The sequence below is a fragment of the Tyto alba genome, unplaced genomic scaffold, assembly GCF_018691265.1.
Source record: "Tyto alba isolate M040663 unplaced genomic scaffold, T.alba_DEE_v4.0 Super-Scaffold_14, whole genome shotgun sequence".
Lineage (NCBI taxonomy): Eukaryota > Metazoa > Chordata > Aves > Strigiformes > Tytonidae > Tyto > Tyto alba.
In genome coordinates, this window is record NW_024881276.1 from 57635543 (window position 1) to 57659430 (window position 23888).

At 46.3% G+C, this 23888-nt stretch overlaps 2 protein-coding genes across 11 annotated transcripts in view; one reads left to right on the plus strand and one right to left on the minus strand.

Moving 5' to 3' along the window:
• CTC1 (CST telomere replication complex component 1) lies at positions 1–21556 on the plus strand. Of its 7 annotated transcripts, none has more exons than XM_042788397.1 (24): positions 1–102; positions 179–330; positions 2892–3138; positions 4069–4265; positions 5936–6080; positions 6458–6757; positions 6932–7060; positions 7395–7621; positions 9122–9296; positions 9381–9581; positions 9802–9928; positions 10130–10244; positions 10586–11060; positions 11401–11490; positions 11773–11916; positions 12193–12263; positions 13043–13152; positions 13470–13635; positions 13891–13977; positions 14060–14219; positions 14691–14755; positions 15010–15172; positions 15314–15440; positions 21092–21556. In XM_042788397.1, the coding sequence occupies exons 1-24, from the start codon at positions 82–84 to the stop codon at positions 21208–21210; spliced, it is 3813 nt and encodes a 1270-aa protein (XP_042644331.1). In that variant the 5' UTR covers positions 1–81; the 3' UTR covers positions 21211–21556. The 7 variants fall into 7 exon arrangements, with proteins under 7 accessions (XP_042644331.1, XP_042644329.1, XP_042644330.1 ...); XM_042788395.1 differs by lacking the exon at positions 21092–21556 and adding an exon at positions 16368–16860; XM_042788396.1 differs by lacking the exon at positions 21092–21556 and adding an exon at positions 16368–16860 and having other exon boundaries at positions 10586–11048.
• VTCN1 (V-set domain containing T cell activation inhibitor 1) overlaps positions 18576–23888 on the minus strand; it is an 11300-nt gene continuing 5987 nt past the window's right edge. For 2 of the 4 annotated variants that reach the window (XM_032997565.2, XM_032997567.2), the window contains 3 exons: positions 23113–23460; positions 20327–20605; positions 18576–19657 (listed from right to left, as the gene is read on the minus strand). In XM_032997565.2, coding sequence (XP_032853456.1) covers positions 19536–19657; positions 20327–20605; positions 23113–23460 — 749 coding nt within the window. In that variant the 3' untranslated portion in view covers positions 18576–19535. Of the gene's footprint in view, positions 19682–20326; positions 20606–23112; positions 23461–23888 lie in introns of all 4 variants that reach the window. The other 2 variants (XM_032997566.2, XM_032997568.2) reach the window with 2 other exon arrangements.

A 23888-nucleotide genomic window follows, 5' to 3' on the forward strand; every position in this document is an offset into this window, starting at 1 on the left:
TCCCGGCGGGCCTTGCGCGGTTTCCCGCCGCCGCGTCGCCACAGCAACGCCGTGAGGCACGCGGCTGGGCCGGGCGCCGCCATGGCGCAGCCCAGCGCGGCGGTGAGTGACCTGGGGGGGGGCTCCGGGCCCTCCCCGCCGCACGGCGCTGAAGCCCCGTTTCTCTGCTTCTCCCTAGGAGCAGCGCTGGCTACAGGCGGCTCGAGACTTCGCCCGCCGAGCGCTCCCTGCCCGCGAGGGGCCTGGCGGGCCGGAGCCGCCGCCGCCGCTGGACGCGGTGCTGCGGTGCCTGCGCAGCGCGGGTGGTGGGGACCTACCGCTCGGCTATAGGTGACGGTGGGGCGGGGAGAAGGGGATGGGAGGCGAGAGGAGGGGCGGAACGGGCTGAGACGGAGCCGGGGGAGTGCGTGCGTGTGTGTATGTATGTACTGGGGTCGTCCCTTTAGGACTGGTGCTTGCGCTTGTCCCTCGCGCATGCGCAGCACGGTGCGGAGGACGGCCCCACGCACACCCGTGAGGGGCCCGGCCGCAGCCACGGGCTGGTGGGGCGGAACCGGCGGGGCCCTCCCGGGAGCTCAGCACGGCGGCTGCAGCAGCAGCAGCAGCAGCTGCAGTAACAGCCGCCGCCAGGCGAGCGCTGCCCGTTCGTGTGCGATGCCCGCCCCGGATGCTGGGTGTGGGAGGGAAGTTGTAGAAGACGGGTGACCGCACGCGTTTTTTTGGCTTCGATGCGCCCCCGATCGCTCCTGCGGTATGATTAAGCACCGTATCCGCTTGTCTGCGGTAGGTAGGGTGTGTAACCAAAGTAGGGCACCTCGCTGAGAACGAGCCGCTGTGGTGCACGGCGCCTTCCCGGCTGGATCCAGCTCGGGAGGCTGGTCCTGGGCACGGTCCCCAGGGCTGTTGGCCGGACGGAGATCTGCCCTCGAGTGTGCACTCTCACAAAGGGGGAATCCAGGATAGCGTGGTCCATCGTTATGTGGTAAAAGGCTTTTGGGTGCTTACTGTCATGAAAAAACAGGCAACTTACTGAGAGAGATCCAGATGGGAAGGTTTGGCTCTGCTAGATCTATTTCTGTCTTGCTTCAGTTTATGGTGGGAGAATGTCTGTTAAAACCCCTGTCACAGTTGGTTTGGGGACAAAGGTCAACTAGAATTTGTTAGGGACTTGCAGCTTTTAATTTTATACTAATAGGTTATAAATGTAGGCCGTAAGGCCTTCATACCATACCAGCTAAACTGATCTCATCAAAGCCAGATTTTTTTGTATAGACTATATTTTATTATGTTTTATATGTATCCAGAGTTTAGTTTATATTCAGGGGAATTAGTAGAGAAGAGTTGAAGGTGGTTGATAACTTGTCTTGTATCAACCACCAGTGGTCTGTTTGCGAGTCTCATACTACCTCCACAGCTAACCATCAAGCACCAGAAAAGGGTCCAGTTAGTTCTCTGTATGTGAATAACCAGGATCCAGTGTACTGCTGTAGTTTTGGCTTCTTTCAAAAAGCAGTGAGAACATGTGATGAGAACATGAGCAGCATTGTGTTCTCCTTGTAGATCATAGATACCGGTATTATTCCTGGTGCTGCTCTGTCTCTCAGGATGGAGCAGTTTGCTTGTGTCCTTTTCAGCTAATCTTTCTCCTGTTCAAATTCCTGCCAAATACACAGTGTAAGTACCTGCATAAATTTATATCTTCTGATTATTTTTTTTATATATATATAAATACTATTTATTGCCAATTCATACCCATCACTTGTCTAGGCTGGTTTCTGTCTTTGAACCTTTGATACTTGACTAATCAAGTGAAACACTTCATACTCTCTGAATTTGATTATGTCCTGCTACTGAGCAAGTGGGTGTTGTGAATAGAGCTGCAGTTTCACAACCTAAAATTGTCAGCAACCTCACTGGAAACAAGTACCAAAATCACTAGCTGGAGACCAGTTTGTATTCGCTCTTTCAGTGTTGATGTTAATATGGACAGAAGACTTTTGTTAATTCCCTAACATAGAGAGCCAGGATGTAAACAACGATGATGAGTGCTGCCATGATCATATAAACACTGAAAAGGCTTAGAATCTACTGTGGATGCTGCCTTGTTCTCCTACATTGGGTACTGTGGTCAGTCTAAGCATGATAGATGCTAAACTGCAGATGGCTTCAGATGTACTTGATTTAACGTTACATCTACTTCTCCCCTCTCTCCTCAAAGCCAGGAGGGTAGGTGGAAAGATTCAGGTCTGGCTTGGCTGTGTTCTTATAAGTGAAGGCCCAGTCTAAGATTGCTGGCTTGCTGCCTCAGCTTTGTATTGTATAAGCTATCCATAGGAGACAATTTGTTCCAAAACAGTCATGGTCTTCACCTAGAAGTTGTTCAACCTTGCTTTTACTACAGTTCAGCAATTTTAGCACCAGATGATGGGATTATCTGTTTTTACCTGTGTTCATTGCTGATATGTAAACTGTGTTGAGCGTTTGTTGGGGTTTTCTCACAGTCTCCCATTCAAGCTAAAAATGTCTGAACTAGTAACTTCTCCCTCTCACCTCCCCCAACATGTACTTGAAAACTTATTCCATTTTATCAACTCTCAATTATTTTAATTTTTTTCCAAATCTTCCACATGCCTGTTCATGTGACCTTAGTAGCAAAGGGTGTCTGTTTTCAGAGAGGATGCTCAAACAGAGCATGTTGACTGAGCTAAGAGAGATCCTTAATAAATGCTAGTGAATGGGTTGGTTCTTGCCACGTGGTATCATCAGACCATACCAATAGCTAAGGCTCTTCTCTGACTTAGCCAGGCTTTGTCCACTGCAATGGTCACTGTAATTCTCAGACTTTGCAGGCTCAGGTTTCTTCTATAGTTTTGCTTTTCTTTTCTTTCCAGTTTCATCTCCATCTCTGACCTACAGCGTCAGCAGTGCATGCCGTGCTGCAGCCACCTGACCTGGAGCACTAATGAATTTAAAGAATGGGCCCATCAAGGACACAGTGCTTTACCCACACAGAGCACTTTGCCAAGGACTTACCTGATCTTGGTTGGCTATTTAATAGATGGAAGGCAAGAGGACAATAAGAAGTTGGTAAACGGTTGCCTATACGTGAAAGACAATACTGGGATAATTCCATGTGAGGTATGTCCTCAGTTGGAGGGGTTCTGTGTTTATTTCCACTTCTGGGGCAGTGTTGCAGACCACCAGGGCCTTCAGATGGTCTGCTGAAGTCTGTAATGAGGGAAATAACACATCTATGTAATAGGCAGGAAAACAGCAAGCTCGGATCCTGGGAAGAGGACAGGATATGTTCAGTTTGTCATTGCTAGGAGAACAAATATTGAAAGCACAGTCCTGGGAAAAAAAAAAAAAACAACAACAACAACAACAAAAAAAAACAGCCTAATGTACAGTTGTGTTAAATTCTCAACAGTACGAAGTGACCTGGGAGACCTGGAAGTCACAGCGCTGCCTTCTATTTGTTGAATTCCAACTGGCGGGGAAGAAATAACTTTCTGGAGAGCTGTACTGGTTGTTCAGTAATGCACTGATGACATAGTTTCAGGAAATAATAGCTTGTGTGACAATTGAATTAAAAGCCTTCTGAAGGTCATTGCGAGGGGAGTCTAGATAAGAGGTAACCCCTGGAGTGGTGATGAAAGAGCACTGAGGCTGGGCTTTCTAAAGAGTTGAAGACAGAAAAAGTTACATTGGTACGAGCTTCTAACTGAAAACATGCGGGAAAAGAAAGCAGGGGAGAATTTTAGAAAAACAGTCTGAAAATAACCAAGTGTTGCAGTGAATTAATTATCACCTTGCTAGGAGGGTGTCACTATAGCCCAGGAAATGCTCGCTGTAGAGCTCAGCAAATTCAGATTTGCATCTGGAAGGACAGGAGTTCTCCATGCAAGGTAGGGGAATGGACAGACTGTCATTTAGTAAAGAAGCCCAGCAGCAGAACAAGCTTGTGATATGAATACAAGGGCAAATTAGCAATGAACATTCTAAGTAATGCTGAGAAAATATACTGTAACTTAACCGAAGCTTTTATCTTGTTATCTTTTGTCTTAGCTCCTGCATTTTGAACTTGAGTGGCTGGAGTCACTGTTCCTCTTCCCGAGTTGGTCATATATACCACAGACAGACCAGACCGCAGCAGGGTATGTGGAAATTCTGGTGGATCCAGTGCCTGTAAATCTCTCAGAGGAAGTACCCAGCAGCATTCCAGTCACCTGCCTGGCGTCAGCAGAGCCACTGCTTGCTTCCAGGTAAACACCCAGCATGCTCAACTCCCTCATAGCACTCTTGCTCTGGTTTGGCAGGTACCATGAAGAGCACTTGGCTTAGAGCCAAATTCTGTTTCTGCCACAGGTAGAAGCAGTAAGGTGAATGGTGGAAGTAATAGTTATACAATAAAGCTACTTTTCATTAATCAGTTGTTTTCCAAGACTTCACTGGAAGTTTTTATTCTGTGTTTTGACAAAATAAGACAAGCTTTAATTATTTCCAGATGTATTTTGATACTACAGAAAGGACACAACAACACAGTGATGATTCATCTTCCACTGAGGCTAAAATTCAGTCTTTCGATTAGCACAACTTTTTTTTTAAGCTACAGTGATCCAAAAGTACTATTGACAGTAATTCTAGATTCTAATGTGATATTAATATATACCACCAGTCAAGTTCTTATCAGATTGCTGAGACGAGGTGCCAGTTAAATGTCAGCTGATAAAGGTAACTGTTGTCTTCAGTGAAAATAATACTTACAGTATGCGAATATGTAGCCAATGGAATTGCAAATCTTACTGAAGTTCATAATTTCAGGTTTTGCTAGGTCATGTTTTGTGTTTCTTCTTCAGTAGAGAATTCTTAATATAATTTAGTAACAGTAAAATGTCACTAGTCAGGCTCCTTTAGTTTCTTTTTAGCTTTGTTTTAATTGTGTTTATCTGCTTGTGAGAAACTTACTTTAAGCTTAAGTGTTTGATTTAGCTCAACAGACCTTTCTAAACAAGAAAACTATTTCCATATTTCAGTGTACGCTCTCAGGCTTTTGACATAAAGCTCCTCTGCTACTTCCTGATATCTGACCAATTTTCCATGTTCCTTCTTTAAAAATGTTACCAGTAAAGTTTTGGTACTAGTGTGTGTGGATATCCTGGTATTTATCTTAAAAAGAGTCATAAAGTTAGGTAATTGTTTATATGTTTTAGAATCAAGAATGGATTTGTTTAGAGTAAGTGGGATGGTTATATTCAAGTCCAATAGGAGTTGAAATGAAAATGACAAATGAAATGACAAACATCTGCTTGTTTAAAATATATATTTTTTTTTATTGTTTGCATTGAAAGTTTGAAATTACAAAGAAAATGACTAAAGAAATGTCACCTCTCTCTCCTCTCATCTGCTTTCAATTTTGCTGCTCTTTTACACTGTGTCAAGTTTGTTAGGAAGACTCATTGTGGCTTCCAGGACTCTTTTGTTTATAGGCTTAGAGCTTCCACAGCATCACATACCACGGATCTGTAAAGCTGAGTTCTGTTTTCTGCTGAAGAATTGCTTGTGACTTTTCCCGTCCCGTCGTCGCACACCCCCCCCCCCCCCGTTTGACCTATAATTAGTTTCTTGTTTGTGGTAAAGCTTTTTATAATCTGGCTGTTGTCATGGCATACATGAATTCGTTCAACACAACCCTGCTGTCTTCAAATATTAAGGTTTTTTAAACTGTCAAAGGGATTTATTATATAAAAGTTAAAGTAAGGATTTTGTAGCCAAATATTGTTTTGAAAACCTCGCGGGGAGATGGTTCATGTTACTGTGTTGGCTCCTTTTTTTCCAGAAAGTGCATGCTGCATATTTGTTTATTTTGCTTATGAGATACTTTCAAGTTCTTCTTTCATCTCTGATTTCCTTTGCCTCCTTGTTTGCCCTCTAGGATTCCATGTAAGAAAAGATCAAAGCTCACTGTGGCAGGTGAATTGGTCAGACTTGGACCTCTCCTTTGTATTCACCAAAAGACATTCTTCTTTCTGTTTCTGAAGTGCTTCACCTCAGCTGTTTGGGTCCCTGTGCTGGTACAGGTAAGTCCTTGGAATTTTGCTCACAAATTCACCGTCTGTATCTGTGTATGTGCTAGCTGATTTGAAACTTGCCTTTGACTTCCTGGTTTTGATTTATTCCTCCTTTTACTAGCAATTTTTTTTTTTTTTTTTTAATTCCATGAAGACTACGATGGTCCTTGTATGTAAGAAGTCTAGTTCTATACCTTGCAGAAATACAGCCTTCCTCCCTCATGCAGTTGCAGTGTCCCTGAACATCTTGCAGATATTACCCTTTTGCTAAGAGTGTGAGGCAGTCCTCTCAAAGGAAGGGTTTTCTGGTTGGGGTTATCGGGGTTGGGGGAGAATATTTTCTGGTGCAGGAGTTGCTGATGTTGCTTTTGGTATCTCTGCTCTAGAAGCCCAACCAGCTGGCATGGCATCGTATTCTCCAGTTGGGTCACAGGTACACAATAACAGCCCTGAGTATGTCCAGCCTCAAATCTGGACAAAGGATACTTGTCACCGATGTTTCTTCCTGCCTTCTGCCCTACTGTGCAGAGCAGGTGAGGGAGCAGCCACTGGACAGTGCTTGGCAAGGAGAATCTACTCAGTCTTCTTCCCCTGAGACTGCTGAGCAGCTCAGTGACTCCTTTGAGCTGGGAGTTGAAGAGGAGAAACCAAAATCAACCAAAGAGTCCAAGATCATCTCATATGTGGTAAGGATTTGTAGGGTTAACCTTCACCCACTCTCGCTGTGGGATTTCAGCTCCTGGCCTGCGAGGAGAATTCATTTTATCGTGGATTTATTTCCTTATTGCTCAGGCCTAGGAGTCTCTTTATGTTCTGGGACTTTCTACACTCCTATAACTTCCTGTTTGCTTTCTATTTAGGGAACTGTCACCAAAATACTCAATGTCCAAGCTGGTCTCTTTTTACTGGATGACAAAGTCTGCTTGTGCCTTGCTTACCAGCAGATGTTGAACTCTGCACGTGGACTCCGACCAGGAGCGTGTCTAGAGGTAAGTTGAGACAAGGCATAACGCTTTCAGTGAAAAAGACTCAGACCCTGGGGATGGCTCATGAGCATGTGGGTGGACAGAAGTCTATGGGAACATTGGAATTATTTCAGCAAGTATCTGGAACAAAACTGGGGATCTTACTGTCTATGTTTGGTCATGAGAATCAAAATTATTATTATATGATTCTTTTCTAAGCAGTGCCAGGTTTCCCAGGCCCTTTGGGTTTATAGACTATCCAATAGAGTGACAATGGATTTAGGATGGTGTGATGGTTTTGGGGAGTGATGGCAGACTAGCTATCTCTTCTCTTAAGTTGTATGTCTGTGTATCTCAGCTCATCGATGTCCACCTCCTGCAGAAGCCTCTGGTATCCTTCCCTTTCATTGTACTTGGTGCTTGCCTGAGTAGCACTGTTGTGCTGAAGAGCTTTTCAAGGCTCAGCACCCCCTACCAGCCACCAGCCACTTCAGGAAATCTCTACCTGCAGCTGCTCTTCCACTACAATCTTGATATGCCACTCTACCTCTGGCTGGTGAGCCTCCTGGAGACATTTGAGGAGAGGTGAGGACAGTTCTTCTGAAGTCAGGCTATGTGTAAATGTACTTTGTAGGTTACCTGGATGTCTTCTAGACTAAGGGTTCACAAAATTACTGTGCTTGGATACTAATAGCAGCAGCAATTGCTTCTGGTTTACTGGCCTTAGTAAGCCATTCATCTAGATTTCGTGTCATGTCCAGTTGCTTGTACCTTGCAGTTGCTCTTATGAGAAAATCCTGTACATTTTTCAAGTGCATTTTGAGCAAGCTCACTGCTCTAGGGAAGCTGCAGCACTCCAGGGCGTGTGCTCACATACCCCTGCCTAGGAAGTTTTGTCCTGAAATACGGAAGCACTGTAGGGATGCCTGCTGGCCAATGTGGTTTGTTTGGCCAGTCAAGGTGGGCACTGAGGCCGGAGCTGGAAACTGCTGCTATAACCAGATCACAACTGATGTAAAGGCTCTTGTGTCCTGGCTGCTCACAGGAGCAGCAGTAGCTGCTTGGTATATCGCTTTGAAATATTCTGAGTATTGCCAGTAGTGTGCACATTTGTTTGAGAGCCTCTGTCTTGGCAGGTATTCCCACACGTGCTTATCTCTGGGTCCTCCAGATGGCTTCCTGCTCTCTGTGGTGGCTGCACGCTGTTCACATGCCAGCTGTGGACCAGTTTCTGGGTTTACTTCTGGGTTCTGTTAGTGAAAATATTTGTGCTTGCTCTGGAATAATTACGGTTGATCACTGTAACTGCTGCCTTGGACTTTAAAAACTAAAATGCATATATTCAATCTCGGGCAGTCAGGTAGCAGATTATAGAATGCTCAGTCTTCCTGTGCTTTACTGGCACTGCGGAATTTTTACCATGCTTTCCAATAAAACAGCTTCAGTTTTGCCCTGGGAATGCTGCTAGATATGTTTCAGTTTTATTAGCTTTTTCACTTTCTTTCAATGTGATTGCTAATTCCTGCTACTGCTTGAAAATTGTTCGAGTGAGTTAGTTGCCGTCTCTTTTTATTTGAGTTCACTTTATGTTATTAAGTCATATTTTGACTTGCAGTGTGATCGCCTCCAGGCAATCAAAAGCAGTGAGCTAAACTTCTGTCCTTGTTTTGTCTCATGATTTTTTGCATCCTGTAAAAAAAAAAAAAAAAAAAAAAAAAAGCCAAGTACACCTAATATGAGTAATCATATAAAGCTTAGCCAAAATGCACAGCCATCCATTTGTGTGGCTTAGAGGGAGACTATTTACAGGTGATGTGGGTTTTTTGTCCACTTGAGTTTTGAGATTTTGCCATTTTGTCCATTTCTGTATATTTTCCTGTTCCTTGTCTGCTTGCCTGACATAAGTCTGCATTGCCTTTAAATGTTCCTTTTTTTCATCACTTCATGTTCTTTTTGTGCTCTCCTTAGTTCTTGTCCTGCACAGCACATTCACACATAACAAGCAGAAAGAATCCCTGACTTACTTGCAAAACTCACCAAAAAGTGAGGACTGTTAATGTTTTTAACTGTTGTAATTTTTTTCAGGTTTTCTTGTTTCTTTGGGTGCCGTCGACTAGCACTTAGTTCTGCGCACCAAAAACCTGGAACTGCTGAGAAGTTCCTTGTCCCTCTTCTGCAAGCTGTGATGCCGTATAAAAAAGAAGCAAGAGATGTTTATAATGAAATCCTGGAAAAAACGCATCAGTGTCCACTGCAAAAGGTGAGTAAATGCTCTGTGAACTGTTTCCTGCTTGTCTGATGGGAAGAAACTCCACTGGTTCATTCTTTCTTTCTTTTTTCTTAGTATCTGACCCTGAATCCCCCATGCCAGGCCCCATCTCTGTCTGTAGCTTGCCGTATGGCAGAACAGAAGAGCTGGGAAGGCTTCAGTCCATCACAGCTGCTCTCCCCGTTGGAGGCACAGCACATGGGCACCCAGGAGCTGAATCGCAGACTGGCCTGGTCCTACTGCACGCTCTCAGCAGGAAGTTTCCAGCCCCGCCTGGTAAGTGCCTTGTTCCCTTTTCTGTATGTTCCTTGGGAGTTCCTGGTTCTTCCCATGCCTTCCAGCACTGTCTGATGCATGCCTGCCCCTTCTGTTAGGGAATGACACTGCTTTTCTCATCTGTGGTGTGTTGAACGCAGGCTGGATTTGGGCTGCTGCCTTGCCTTCAAAGATGGGAAGTGTTTGATACTCTTTGCAGCTTGCTTCCTTGCTGTTCCAGATACTGCTGGGTGTGCTGAGAGTCTCCTCAAGGAGCGGTTCCCTCCAGCTGCAGGACAAGAGCAGCACTCTTCCTTGCGTGATATCCCATAAGGATGGTAGCCCCTTTGCCAATACAGCTCTCGTAGGTATGTCCCACTGAGCTAAATTTGAGAGTGCTGAGCTTTTGCTGTTCTGCCATTCAGCTCCAAAACAAGGAAGAGAAGACTTGGTGTGGAGATGCTGAACTGTCATTGCCTGGCCTCGTGACTTTAAAATGAGGAAACTGAGCTTACTGTTTTTATGTTCTCTTTTTGTTAGCTCAGCTCCTTTCTCTGATGTGTTTGCAGGATCGCTCTTGCAGGTGGAAAATTACCAGCTTGTAGTGGAGAGATTCCTTCAGAGTGATTTTCCTTCCTGGGAGCACCTGGCAAATCTGCAGCATGTGAGGGAGAAAAAAAACAGGTGAGTCCCTTTATTCAGTGTACAAATAAAATCATCACTCTCCAGTTCCACAACTATTTTTGACTATGGTAGAACTGCTTATTAGCATAGTATTTCAGTGCCAAAGCAACTGTCCTTTGCTATTTGCAGAAAAGGAGACCTTTATCAGCAACAAACCCACCATCTCCATTTTGTTCAGTATACACCCAGCCTGGTAGCTACCCCCTACTTCACCCTTTCCTGCTGCTCCTGCTGAGTACCTGCAGGGCACTCACCAGAAGTGCTTTTCCCAGATGACTGCTTGTTTCAGAGAGCCACCTGTCAGGAACAGGGAGTTTCACTGCTACCATTTGTTGTTTCAGTGTCTATGTGCAGTTCTACTTTGAGGATGTTCAGGTTCTCCATGCTGCCAAAGGACAAATCCAGAAAGGCCTTAGGAGTGGAAACAGCTCTTCCTTGAGGATGAAGGATGATGGCAGCTTAACATCTGAGCTGGAAACCCCAAAGGCAAAAATGCTGAAATTGGAGGATCCCAAGCCAGATACTCACAGAGAGGAGAACTGTCAGGGGGGCCAGAGCAGCACTGAAAAGACCAGCTGTGTAGCTCGCCTATTCTTGGTTACCCAGAAAGAGGGTCTTATGTTACGCAATTACCAACTACGCAGAGAAGAAGATGGAGAAGGACGGGAGCTGCAGTGCAGTTTTCAATCCACAGTGCTGTGGCTGGGCAGACCTCGGCTCTGGAGCCACCCCAGAGAAATCGGGAATCTATCAGAGCTGGAGGAGACTGACTGTGATGGAGAAGAGAGCCTGACACAGCAAGAAGTAAGGCAGGAGGTAGCTTTGGGGTGTGGTTTGATAAATCTGGGAGCTGGCTCCTCAGGGAGCCTGTGCGATAATTATCTAGATTCCTAATCAGTGGGAAAGTGATTTTTGTGTTGGATACAGATGTATGTTTATGCAGGCAACTCCCTTGTGCCACTCCAAGGGAGTTCTGTCTCTCTGTCATCTTCCTGTAAATGCATCCACCTTCTCTTACCCTTGATGGTGCTAACCTTACTTCTCAATCAAGACATCCTCTGCTGGGTTTGTTCTCTTCTTGCTGTATTTTTCATTTCCTACCTTTTTCATAACATTTCTTATCACCTTTTCTTTCTCTCCTCCCCTCCCCTGCCAGGTACTACTGCTCTTTATGGGGAAATCTCTACGATGGTTTCCATTTCTGCACCTGGATGGACTGTATCACTTCATTGTGCCCTGCTGCTCGGTAAGAGAGAGGTTGTCTTCCTGTATCTTCTTGGAGTCTTTTGCTGAACTGCGTGTGGAAGTTGGAGTCAGAGGGTGGCTAAGCTCTTTTCAAGGCTTGGAATTCCCATCTGTCTTGTCAAGGAACTTCTGTGGTTGCTTAAAATTCTCAGAGCTCTGAGTTCAGTGGATTTTTTTTTTTTTTCTTTAAACCATTGTCCTTCAGTGGCCCTTTTTTCCTATATAGCTTTCATCTCCTTCCTGTAATAGTCTTTTTTTTCTTGCCTTATCGCTCTTCTCTCAGGACTTGGAAGTGTTTGACAAGCTCTGTTTTCCACCTGTGCCATCAAAGTTCCTGAGCAAGTCATCCTGCCCGCTGTGCCTGCCTGTCCAAGATACCTGGCACCTACAGCACGAGACATGGATCTCCTGTCTGACTGAGCGCCAGGTATGCAGTGCCTTATTGCTCTGGGCTTTCACAGGTGACCTGTAGATCTCTCTGGAACTAGCCAGAAAATTACTGATACTCTTGTTTATGAGACCATTCTGCTTTAAGCTCCATCAGAGCCTGCTCCTGGGCTTCATATTTTTCCTGTCTCAGAATTAGGCTGGGGAGGAAGCATCAGTTGCTTGACATAGCTCTAAGCATGCAGAGCTTGCCTCTACTGCTGGGGGTAGCTATAAACTGCAATCCATCTGAGTCTGTGTCTCCCCCCACTTCTAGCTGGCAGCCAGGTCAGTGCTGACAGGCATGGACCAGAGAATTTCCTCCATTCCAGAAGTACTTAGCAACAGGTATGTTGGTCTGCCCCAAATTACACGTGGCCGTGTCTTAGGGAATGGATCTGTCTTCATCTTTATTGGAGACAGGACTGCATTAAACAGCGATGAGTTATCCACCCTAGGAATATGGTTTGGAAATCTTCCTATGTGCAAGTAGTCCAGACTGCCCTCATGCTGTTTATCAAATCTAAAGGGATTGCAGGTGACAAGACTGCAAAATGGTGCCCAGAAGAAGCTTGAGCTGCTACTGGCGTGGACTAGGTCCCAAAGGTCTCTGCTAAATTCCTGTCAGAAGAAGAAACAGGCACAGCAGGGAAAATGAGGCTGAATGTGTGGTGGCTTTTGATTGTTCTAGTGTAAACAAATACTAGGGCTAGAAGCTTTTCTGCTCAAAGCATGTTTAATATGGGGTGATATGTATGCACATGGAAATCTTCACCAGTGCCTTATGGTAGACTGAAGTTTTTTTCTTTGCTTGGCTTTTTCCTCTAATTAAGAAAAACAGTTAGGAGTTGAGCACATAGGAAGGTTGTAATGCCTCTCCCTTTTTATTCTTCATTGCTGAGCCTGAAGAAGCAGAAAGCAAGTTAAAGGGGCCTCTTGTTACTGGGTGGGATAGGCTGCAGCAAGCGGCTCTCAATCCAGTAGCTCAGGTGCTCAAGGGCAGGTTTCCTTGAAACCGGGCTCAAGTAACAGCACTCCAAGATTGCCACAAAGGACAGGGTGAAGTCAAGCCTTCTTCCACGCCCCTTGTCTTCAGTCTGTACACAAATCCTGGTCTGCTCTCTCAGTTTCACAGGTTCCCTTGTTTCTTTCTCTGGTGAGATAGTGGAGAGGACCTTGTGTGCCTCTCCCAAGAATGAGAAGCCCTCTGTGACTGTTGGCCTTCAAAAGCAGAAAGGTAAGATTGTGACAGCCTGTAAGGTACCAGCAGATTAATTCTTGCTTCTTTCTCTTTCAGAGAGACAGTGCACTTGGCTAATTGTGTGTCTAAGAATAGTGGAAGTATGCCAGGCTGTTGCATCCCATTGCATGTCAGAGGGCTGTACACTGCATGTGTGTTGGAAATGAGAATAGTGTACCTGGAAAATGTGTGAGATGGAACAGTGATAGCCTCATTGTGATGGGAGAGAAAACACCTCTAGCAGGTCCAGCTCAGTGACAGACTATGCTACCTGTGTGTGAGCTCATGGTGTGTGTGGTTCTGTGCCTCCTCAGGGAGTCTGCTAGCCCGAGATCACAGCCTGAAGCTCAGCGTCTCAGTTGCTCCAGACTCGCCCGCTGTGATGGACATTTACATTGCTGCCTCCTATCTGCAGCATCTCCGGGGTTTGCTACCTGGAGCCAAGATCCTCTTCCAGAAATTGGAACGCAAAATCTCAAGGTACCCCTGTCTTCAGAGCCCTGATCTAGGCCACAGCTCTGACCTCTCTCTTACTGTCTTTGAAACTCTCTTAATCTCTCCTCTCGTGGCCTTTCCTCATCCCTTGTCCATACCTTCATGTCACCCAAACCCAATCACTTACTACAAATTATTTTCTAACCACGTTACAGATGACGATCAGTCCAGCCATCCCAAGAAAACTGAACGGTTTGGTTTCTACAAGCTCTTTCTGACATCCACTCTTTTGTATTGCAGATTCCATAATGTTTATTGCACATATATTGCCTCCAGCTGCGTGAGCATCATATCTCTGCCAGCTTCTCACCTACCTTTTCCTTCCAGGTGAGTTCAGGGTCTGTTCCCACCTTCCAGTGTCCCAAGAAAGGTTACCGTTTTCCAAAGTTCTCACGTTCCTTTCTTCTAGTCCTGCAGGAGAAGCCTCATCCCCCTCACTAGTGTTTCTATCCAGCCTGCAACCTCACCTGCAAAACCCGCCCCAGGGACGGATTTTATGCCACTTGTCCTGTGTACAGACTCTGTCCTTGCAATGGGTTTGCTCACTTTGCAACAGCATCTTCAAAGAGGTATTCAAGCTTCCACTGAGAGAATTTGTGAGAAGCCTTGCAGTTTTTCTACTCTGACACATCCTTTGCTACCACGTAGAAAAAATAAGAGTTCCAATCCCAATTCCAAAACCTCTTTTTTCAGTGTTTGAAAAGGACTTGCATGGACCAAAGTGACGAATAATTAGAAGTGTGTATCTGATATCAGGCAGGCTGGCAGCTAAGACTGGGGGTGAAGTGAGGACACCGAAGGGGAGACTCCTACTCTGTTAATGCTCTGCTTTTCCCATGTTCACTGCTGTTGGGGTTCAGCACCTTGCAGCAAGTGATTTTTCTCCCCATACCAACTTCTCTCAAGACACTTATTGGAAATGCACTGAAGTTCTTTAATCCTTTGCATACTTAGTTAGGGGAGGGTTAAAAGAAGTAGTGGCCCTTCCCCTTCTCTCTTGCACCTGCCCATACAGAGCTGTAGCTTTACTCTTCCTTCAGGGGAGGTGTACACGACACAGTCCACCATGTCCATCACACACAGGAGTGAGGCAAGCCAGTGCACGGTAAGCACTGTAGAGATTTGGTATGGGATTTGGTGGGTAGAAGGGAACAAATTACATCGCAAAGGGGAGGGGAAAATCCAGTCAAGGATGGAATGTGGACAGGACAGCAAAGACAGCAGTTTAGAGTAGTCGTGTCTTCCCAGATGTGAACAAACTCCCTCTCTCTTTACTGTTGTCTGGGATGTGACTCCTGTGAGGGAGCAGGCGTGGTCCTGACCTCTCTCTGCATCTTGGTCTGCCTGCTCTCTCCATAGGGTGCTGGTGGAGGATGGAACGGGTGAAGCTTTGGTCCTGTGCAGGAACCAGCATGTGGCAGCAGTGCTGGGCCTGAGCCTTCTCGAGTGGGAAGCTCTGCAGAACTGTGTGCAGAGCAGGGGCAGAGTGTCCGTTCAGCATGGGGAAGCTACTGGCACAGGGGTGAGTGGGTTATTCTGGCAGAGATGGCAGCATGTTGGGCTCGAGCCTCAGCTGGACTGGATTTCCCTTTGCTGTGGGTGTTCCAGGGACTCCCTGCCTCCCTCTACACCTTCACTGGCAACACACCCTTTCCTTCCTCAGTGTGTAGAGGAACCCGAAGATCTCATTGCTTGCTACCTAAGGAGCTTGTGCAGGAGTCCTCTCATCTGTCGTCCTATCCTACTGGATTTCAGCCTAAACAGGAAGCCTTCCAAGATCCTGCAGCCTGGTAAGCAAGCACTGCTGGCTTTTGTAACGCTTAGCGTGGGAAGGAAGGGAGGAGCCATCTCATCAGGCTGGGGAAGAGGAGCTGCCTTCACTGCCCGCAAAGCAAGGTCCGTGGAGGATTTCCATGGAATTGTGAATTCTGTAGTATAGAGGTATCTTAGCAGAACCATGGTTACAAGAATACAGAAATAATACTCTAAAACTCACTGTCTACAACAATGTTATACGTAAATTTTTCTACTTTACAAAGAAGCACAGAGCTGGTTTAGAGCAAGGTTCCCACTCCTTGCATGAGACAGGATTCTGGCCAGCCAGAGTTATTGTGCAGACCTCCCAAATCAAGTGGATTTTGACTTTAGACAGGACAGCAGGTAGAGTCAAGACTAGGCCTGGAAATCCTCACCATGGCCACAGAATTTGAAGTGCTGAAGAGTTTTGAATTCGTGGTTGCTGGTGTCTGAGCTCATGCTACTGCAACCATGCAGCCCCTGTGTTAAGGGAACATTCTCCTTAGCTGCTTGCACTGACACTAGTGCTTGAGTATGAGTCCAGGTGCTGCAGGGGTTGATTTGCTAAGCTCACCAGAACATACCCTGCTATGGAGACATTATCTTTTGGCTAACACTGTAAGGCCAGTTTGCTGATAGCTGATGCCCTGAGCTTTATATCTTCTGTCGCTATGTGAGCAGCACAGAATTCATTGTTTCACAGTGCAGAATGTCTGTTTCCTCCAAGTTGGAGGGAAGCTGGCCAAATGTGTTCATCTGCTTATATCCTGGATTCCTTAATCATGCTGTCCTTGGAGGTTTAGCAGATGCCAAGCAGCTGCTGCAAGGCCTTCCCGCCCCCAGCAGCTTCTACAGCTGTGTGCTGGAACAGAGCAGGAGCCTTGCACTGTGTTGTTACAAGCTGTATCTTTCCTCTTCAGCTCCATTGCAGCTGAGAAATTTTCGCTGTGGTGAGATGGAGTTTGTGTCGCAAGTGGGACCTCGGCTGAGCCTGCTGTGCCTGAATGTGGAGGAAGTGGCACAAGACACCTTAAGATACCTGAACAGTGAGAGGATTAGGAGGATATCTAGTCACTGCCAAGTGGGAGCCACTGTTTAACATCTCTCCCAGTGGGAGAGGAATTATGGAAATACTTACTGGGCTTGGGAGCTTTTTTTGATCTCCTTTCCAGTGGGAGGACAGGCCTGTGAGCACAGGGTGAAGAGTGCAGTCAAGAAGCTGCTGTGACTTGTGGAATTCCTGAATGAATGGGCATTCAAACCATTGCCACCAGCAGTACTGGGCTACATTTTGGAAGAGAGATGTTCAATACTTCCTACGTGATAACGGTTGCTTTGGGCCTAGGGCATACATGTGTGCAATATATGTGGTGTTATCTACTAAATAAAACTATTAAAATACTGTTTAAATAATGCTGTGTCTATTGTAGTATTAGGGTTTACTTCGTATATGGGGAATGAGGTAGAACGTATATCCTTGGTTTACGAGCCAGAGCCAGGCATTTTGCAGATCATTCGCTGTCTTCAAGCAAAACTGTACAATTGCCACAAGGGACAGTCTTCTTAATAGAAATTATTAAAATGGTGTTTTTAAAGCACTTTCTTCCTCCAAGAGGAGAAGGGAAGTTACTGTTTGGAAACTAAATCATGGTACGAATTCATGAGACTATACGGACATTATTCTGGAGCTTAAGCAGTGGCCTGAACGTTACATGGGGCTGGTAACAAGAGGAAGGCAGTGAGCTGTGGTACAAATTCGCAGCATGTTACAGGCTTGCCCGTCTGTTCCTGATCAGGAAGGGGATGATCTCAATGCCACGTGCCAGTAGCCACGGTGGCACAGCAGACTAACCAGTACAACATGTGGGAGGTCACTAGTTGAAGAGATCCCTCTCCCATCTGCTTGCAATGACGACCAAGTGTTCTGCACTTGCTTTTTGGCAAAATAACATCCAGATCCTTCATCTTGTGCTGTAGGTTAGTAAATTACACTCCCCCACCTTATTCCATGTGCAGAGTATTTGAACAGCTACTCTGTTTTGGGTTTTGTTTGTTCAGTGTTTCCCCCTGCCTTTCTGCTTTTGCCCTTAGTTTGAACTTTATATTAAACTTCAGGTGGTGGGTTTACTGAGCGTGTGGATTTTCCCTCTCAAGGCCTGCTGGTTGCTTCTAAGACCAAAGCATAAGTCGTACAAGAACTGACAAATGCTACCGTTGAACAAAGTTCAGAGACTCCATCCTTATGAAGGTTGTCAAAACAGCTGGAAGCAAAGGCCTACACAAGTTTTGCTGTGACAGTCTTTTTTTTGTGTAGGTACTTTCTGTAAAATGGTAACAATTTTGCTAAAGCTTGCCTTCCACCCTCCCCAAAGAAAACAAAAACAAACAAAAAGGCAAGCAAAATCCTCTCAGACTGAGGAAGATGTTGACTCTAAGTGATGTAAATTAAGAGATCAAAATCTGATGTAAAAGTGCAACTGAAAGTAGTTCTGTACTATGAATAACATAATACCAGACAGAAATAGATAGGAAGTGCCAGATAACAGAAAGTTACTTAAAAACAGAAAAGGCAAATTCATCCTTCTAGGTGTAACTGTGTAATAACTGTTTTTATTTCTGAATTTGAACTTTCTAGTAGTATCTTACTAGTCTTTCTCTTTTCCTCATTATGTATGTTATTCTTCTGTCTGCTGCCACACTTACAACTCACCAGTTCCTCTTATTTCACATTATCAATGCAATCATTAGTTCTCTTATAGGCTGTTTGTCAGGTTGAAGACCTAACACTTATTCCAAGCCTGTTGGCTGTTTTCTAATCCATCGGTGTTTTGCCATTCACATCTTTTTCAGAAGGAGAGTTTGACTAGTCTTCTGAGAAGACTGAATAGATTAACTGGCTCTCTTATTTACAGTTTTATTAGTACATTCAGAGAATGACAAAACATGAGATGGACAAAGCAGTCTACTTGGGGGGGAATTAAGATTTTCTTGCTTTTAGTACTCTGAGTTTGAAGGATCAGTTCTCAGATGTATTGCAGGAAACCTTTTTCATGTTTGTCTCTGAGCTCCCATGATCAGAGTTCTGGTAACTGGGTTATCTCTTCAGACAAGAGAACACATCTTGTTCCTGTGATCAGAGTTTTTCCTTTATTTATGCAACACTCCTTATCACATTCCTCAGCCTCTTTCTGAATCCAAACAAAGTATCCTGTTGTTGGCATGGGTAAAAAATGATAATACAAGAGAAATCAGCTGGCTTCGTGTTTGTGCTACAACATGCTCTGGAGCTGGGAGGAGCTCTTAAAGTTCTCAGCCCAAGAGGGAGGAAAGCATGAAGCATGTCCTGCCGTCAGGATAGCTGTAGTAACTGTTCTGTGTGGAAAGAAAGAGATGTCCCTTTAGCTGATTTTCCGTGGCTCTCTACTTCGGCACCAGAACCTACCAGCCAAAGCTGATAAATACTAAAGGCAGTTGTCCTGTGCTTTGAGTGTTTACAGCCCTCTTTATTCCAGGTCTAGGTAGGATTGCTCAGGCTGGCAGCTCCTTCTAGCCCCGTTCAAGGTGTCCATAGTTGGTACTGCACTGTGCAGTGGAGTTGTCTGAACAAAGCAGGTGCAAGCAAGGCTTGTACTAGAGCAGGCCTCATCAGGAGGGAGAGGAAGAAGTCCCCACTGCCTTGCAGCCATGAACTGTAGCCAAGGTTCAGAGGGTATGCAGAGCAGCAAGACATCTGTCTTTCGGATCAGAGAGAAGGTTGAGGAGGGAAGGAAAAGAAAATGAGGGGACAAGTAAGAGATGACAGTTGGTAGTGTAAGAGAAGAATCTCTGAGACTGCAGAAAGCGATGGGAGAAGCCATCAGGGAGCCTGTGGGAGGGATAAGCCATGTGTCTCACCTAAAGCTGGGGAAAGGATGGACATATGGAAAAGATGCTCTCCTATTCTGACAGGATGGAGATAGATCATCTGCTGTAACCAAACTCAGCAAGAGGGGCTATGTATACTTATACTGAGCATATATGCTTATGAGTTTCCCTTCCCAAGCTTACCTCAAGGTCCAGAAGTGTTTCTGATTGTTTTATAGAGGCTTTTATATTGACAGCAGATAGAGGGGAAGCAGAAGCATCCAGTGACAGGCTGGAAGGGAGGAGGACATTGACTCTGCATCCAGGTTCACCAGCTGCAAGTTGGTCCCCCTTGTAATGCTGAAATCTGTAGCAGAAGAATAGTGAGAGGCTACCAGAACGGGGAACACAACAGGGAAGGCAAAATGAGTGTGCTTGTTTATTCCTCCCCATTTTTCTGAATGTTGATAAAGATAGACCCTGCCCCTTGTGCTGGAGACCTACGGCTGTGAAGCCCTCGTTGTAGAAGAGCTGTGACCTTTCTCATGTAGAACAGGAGAAGGTATTCAGGCTATTTGGAAAGTTTGCTTTCCTGTGAATAAGGTGGCCTTTTAAATAAAGGAGGTGGGCTGGAGTCAGAGCGACTGTCATTAGTAACAGCTACAGGGGCCTGTTGCTTTGGCACACAAAAGGGATCTTAGCCAAACTGGCTAAAGAAAGTGTCAAAAGTTGGGGTTTTAAGCTGGAAGGTTTGCTTTTGCTTAGCAACCAAAGGAATACATTCTTTTGAAGTGTGTCCGTCCTTCCTTCCCTTCCTTCCCTTCCTTCCCTTCCTCCCTCCTTCCCTCCCTCCCTTCATCCTAGGGACACAGAGAGGGGCCAGGATTAGCCATGGATTTCAGTCCCTTCCTTGACTGAAACCACTGGCTGACACAGGGGAGGCGGTACTGCAGGAACCCCCTGATGCACACAGGTGCATTGTTTAAACCCTCTTCTCCCCGCGCGCCTGTGGTCTCTGGGTGGTGTTAAACTCTACCTGTCACTTTGATGTTGCCCGTAGCCTTGGCAATGTTGTTTTCAATCACACAGGTGTAGGTGGCATTAGCAGTAACGTTGTGCAGGAAAGAAACCACTTTCAGAGTGACGTTTTCAGCGTTCAGCTCGTAGCTGGTGTTGGCAACGTGGGGCAGGTGCTCCCCAGCGTCGCTGCAGGCGGTCCAGCGCACGGTGGGTCGAGGGAACCAGCGTGGTGCCTCGCACTGCAATGTGTCCCCGCTGCTGCTGTTCTCCACGCCGACCTTGGGGGTGCTGAAGGCTTTGGGAGGGAAAAACAGAGAGAGAGAGCCAGAAAAAGGCAAATGTCTAGGAACCGGGCGTGAAACACTCAACTGCATCTGCCGGTCAGTCCCAGGTATTTGTAGGGTACCTGCTGCTTGGCATCGGAGCCACCACATGTAGGCAGACCAAACACAGGCTCAGACAGAGGTCTTGTACCAGTTGGGGTACAGGGGATCTAAAGACTCCCAGGACAAGAGCTGCTGAGGTCGTGGCACAGCTTTAGTGTCTTTAAGTGATTCTGCTTAACAGTTACGAGCTGTGTCCCGGGCTCATAAACTAAGCCTTTCCCAAGAGCTCTTGGACATCCAGGCTCCCAGAGGAGCCTGGGCTCAGAACCTGGCTGGCCTGTGGCTGCCTGAGTCTGCTGAACACCTGGCTTCCCTGGGCGGGAGCTGCAGGTGGCAGACCTCCACTCACCTCTGCTGAAGGTGGGTGGCTGAAAGGGGGCACCCTCTATTCTCAGCAAGGGGAGGCATGCCGAAAACAAACTGCTGTTATCAGAGGCTGGGGGAAGGGGAAGATGACACCGTCTCCACTGACCGAGAAGGGAGCTTGACCAACACCTACAGCTTCATGATGTGACTCTGACACTAAAGGGGACTGCAGCCAAGGGAAGCTGTGCACGGACCCGCTGGGGCTGAGGGCAGACTAAGGTGTGCCCTGAGCTGCAGGATTTACACCAGCATCCCTGGATTAAACAAAAAGTTTAAAGCCTATTGCGAACTCATCTGTGTTTTAAAGCCAAGGCCATCTCAAATAAAATTTTGTTAGCCTTGGTCTCTGTATATTCATCATGTTTCCCACATGCACATATGTGAAGAGAAACAAAAGGTTCTTAGGAAAGCAGAGCTCACAGATTTTAACAGAAATAAAACCTGATGCAGCATTTCACGTGTTGTCTCTAATGCCTTTCCTGTGTGGATCACTTAAAACATTGAATCAAGCAACACAAAGGCAGCCAGATTCACATGGTTTCAAGGAGGGGTAGGAGACCAAATCCCCGCAAAACTTAAGCACACCCTAGACACGAGCCAAAGCCCTCTGGCCTCGCTGCTGTCTACTGGTAGTCCCAAGCAGCGTTTCCATCCTCGCCATTGCAAGATAAGGGGCCTGTGAGCCCAGCAGCCTTTTTTTCCCCTGATTGGAAAGCGCTTCACATATCAACAGGGCAGAAAACACTCTTTCAAAAAGAAATGGGAGACTGTGAGTTGACACTGGCCTGTGGTGTTGTTCCTGTGACACTACCTTTCTGTCCCAGGACGGGCTCCCTGTAAGTGACATGGGGAAGCGGCTGCATCTCCAAGACAGCTGCCACAAGTGTCTGCACAGAAGCTGGTGCCCACCTCCTGGTGCTTTGGCTCTGGTGGGCCAAAGGAGGAGATTGAACCTGCAGAAGAGCAATCTGCCTCATTCAAGAGCTCTGCTGGTTACTACTGCCCTGCCAGGACTGGCCTGAAGCACAGAGGAGCCTCCCACACTGCCGCTATGGCTGGCCTCACCACAAAAGTGGTCACCCATCTTAAAACTGCATTTCCTTGACTTGGAGAGGTCTGACAGTTTTTCCTCTCCCAACTTGAGCTGTTAGGCTCAAGGGATCAAGGGATGTGCTGGGACTTCAAGAATGCCAGCAGAAACTAGCCAGAGAAATACTACCTCCCTGTGCAGGCTCACCTTATCCCCCTTGTATAGCCGGTGTAACTCACCACAATTCATTAGAAAGACCCAGAGGTGACAGAAACGGGTGAAACACTGCTGTGTTCAGTGGGAGCATATTGCTCTGTGCCAGTGGTGAACATGATGGCCAAGCCCAGAGGGCTCAGAAGAATTGAGCTCCCACAAGTGACAATTCATCTGCGTCCATGCATCTCTTGAGGTTGACCCATAATAAGGTGAACAATCAGCTCTAGCATGTTACACAATACATCACACAATACATCAGATAACTATGATGTGGGCTGTTTGGTGCTTTGCTAGTAATTTTTAAAAAACTGAATACATTAGAAAAACAGAAAAAAATACTACATAGGCTACAATTTTTACTGTGCAGCACTTCTCCTGGCTGGAGATAGCTCTTAATTCTATAGAGAAAAAGCTATCATTTTATAATATGTGTAAATATGGTATAAAATCTGGATCTTTATAAAACCAGTTAGTTACTCCCATTCTTAAGGGTTCTTTGTAGTCAGTTAAGTAGCTGATAGAATACCTGTGGTAAGTAGAAGAAAAAAGACAACTGAGAGTATTAAAATAATAATCTTTTCTGGAACAAGGTTGTGTAAAGAGTGGGTAAGGCCATAAACACCTCTGGAAAAGTAAAGGAAAAAACTACTCCACTCCTCCTCAGGGATTCAGGGCCTGATGGTGGCTGCTGGAAGAGTGGGCGCTGCTCACACAGCCTCTAGCATCAGCGTAACCGCGGGTAGGACGGACCAAGCCCCGTTACCCTGCTTTTTGCAGCAGGATTTTCTTTCTGGTACCCCTCACCTCCCGTCCTGTACCGCACCACTGCTGCTCCGCTCCCTCTGGCCGTGGTGACGGAGCACTGGTAGGTGCCAGCGTCAGAGAGCTGCACATCCCTCAGCTCCAGGGAAGCGTTGCCGCCAATCACCTGGTCTGCAAACACTGCTGTGCGGCCCTGAAACAACGCGTCTTGCTCTTGCAGGTGGTCCTTCCCACCTTTAAACTCATGAACCAGCCCAGCTACTCCTGCCTTGGCCCACCGGATCACTATGCTGCCCATCGGGATGTCGGGCTCGAAAGTGCAGCCCAGGACGCTGCGCTGGCCAATGTTCCCCGGGGACGTCAGCGCTGTCACGCTGATGGAGCGTTTTCCTGCAAGAAGAAAGCAAGGCGGCGTGAGAAAGGCAAGGCGGTGGGCGTGGAGGAAGGCCAGACCGCTCTGCAGCTGTCAGGCACCAACCCCAAGGCTGAACAGGCACCGGCACATCGCAAGATCACCAGCAGTAGCTGCCAGTGCCACTAGCAGAGGTCAACTCCCACAGCTTATATACCAAGATAAGGCACAGGAGCATTTCTTTAGCAGGCAGCATGCTTCAAAAAGTAGCTCCTCTTATTTGTTTGAGAAGAATTTGCACGATGTTTTCTTGCTTCCTTATATGTATCAGGGATTTTTCTCTTTGCAGCTGCCATAAGAGCATGATTTTTGTGTCTTCTCTTAGTCAGGACCTCCCTTTATGCAATCTAAATGTGATCAAAAGGCATAATGCTGGCAGAGAAATAAGAGGTTGCTCTTTCACCCT

Coding starts and splice junctions, on each gene's coding strand:
- CTC1 (XM_042788395.1), top strand. CDS start 82: ATGGCGCAGCCCAGCGCGGCG. Junction 13,636..13,890: donor TTGGAACGCAAAATCTCAAG/GTACCCCTGTCT, acceptor TTTGTATTGCAG/ATTCCATAATGTTTATTGCA. Junction 15,173..15,313: donor GGGAAGCTACTGGCACAGGG/GTGAGTGGGTTA, acceptor TTCCTTCCTCAG/TGTGTAGAGGAACCCGAAGA.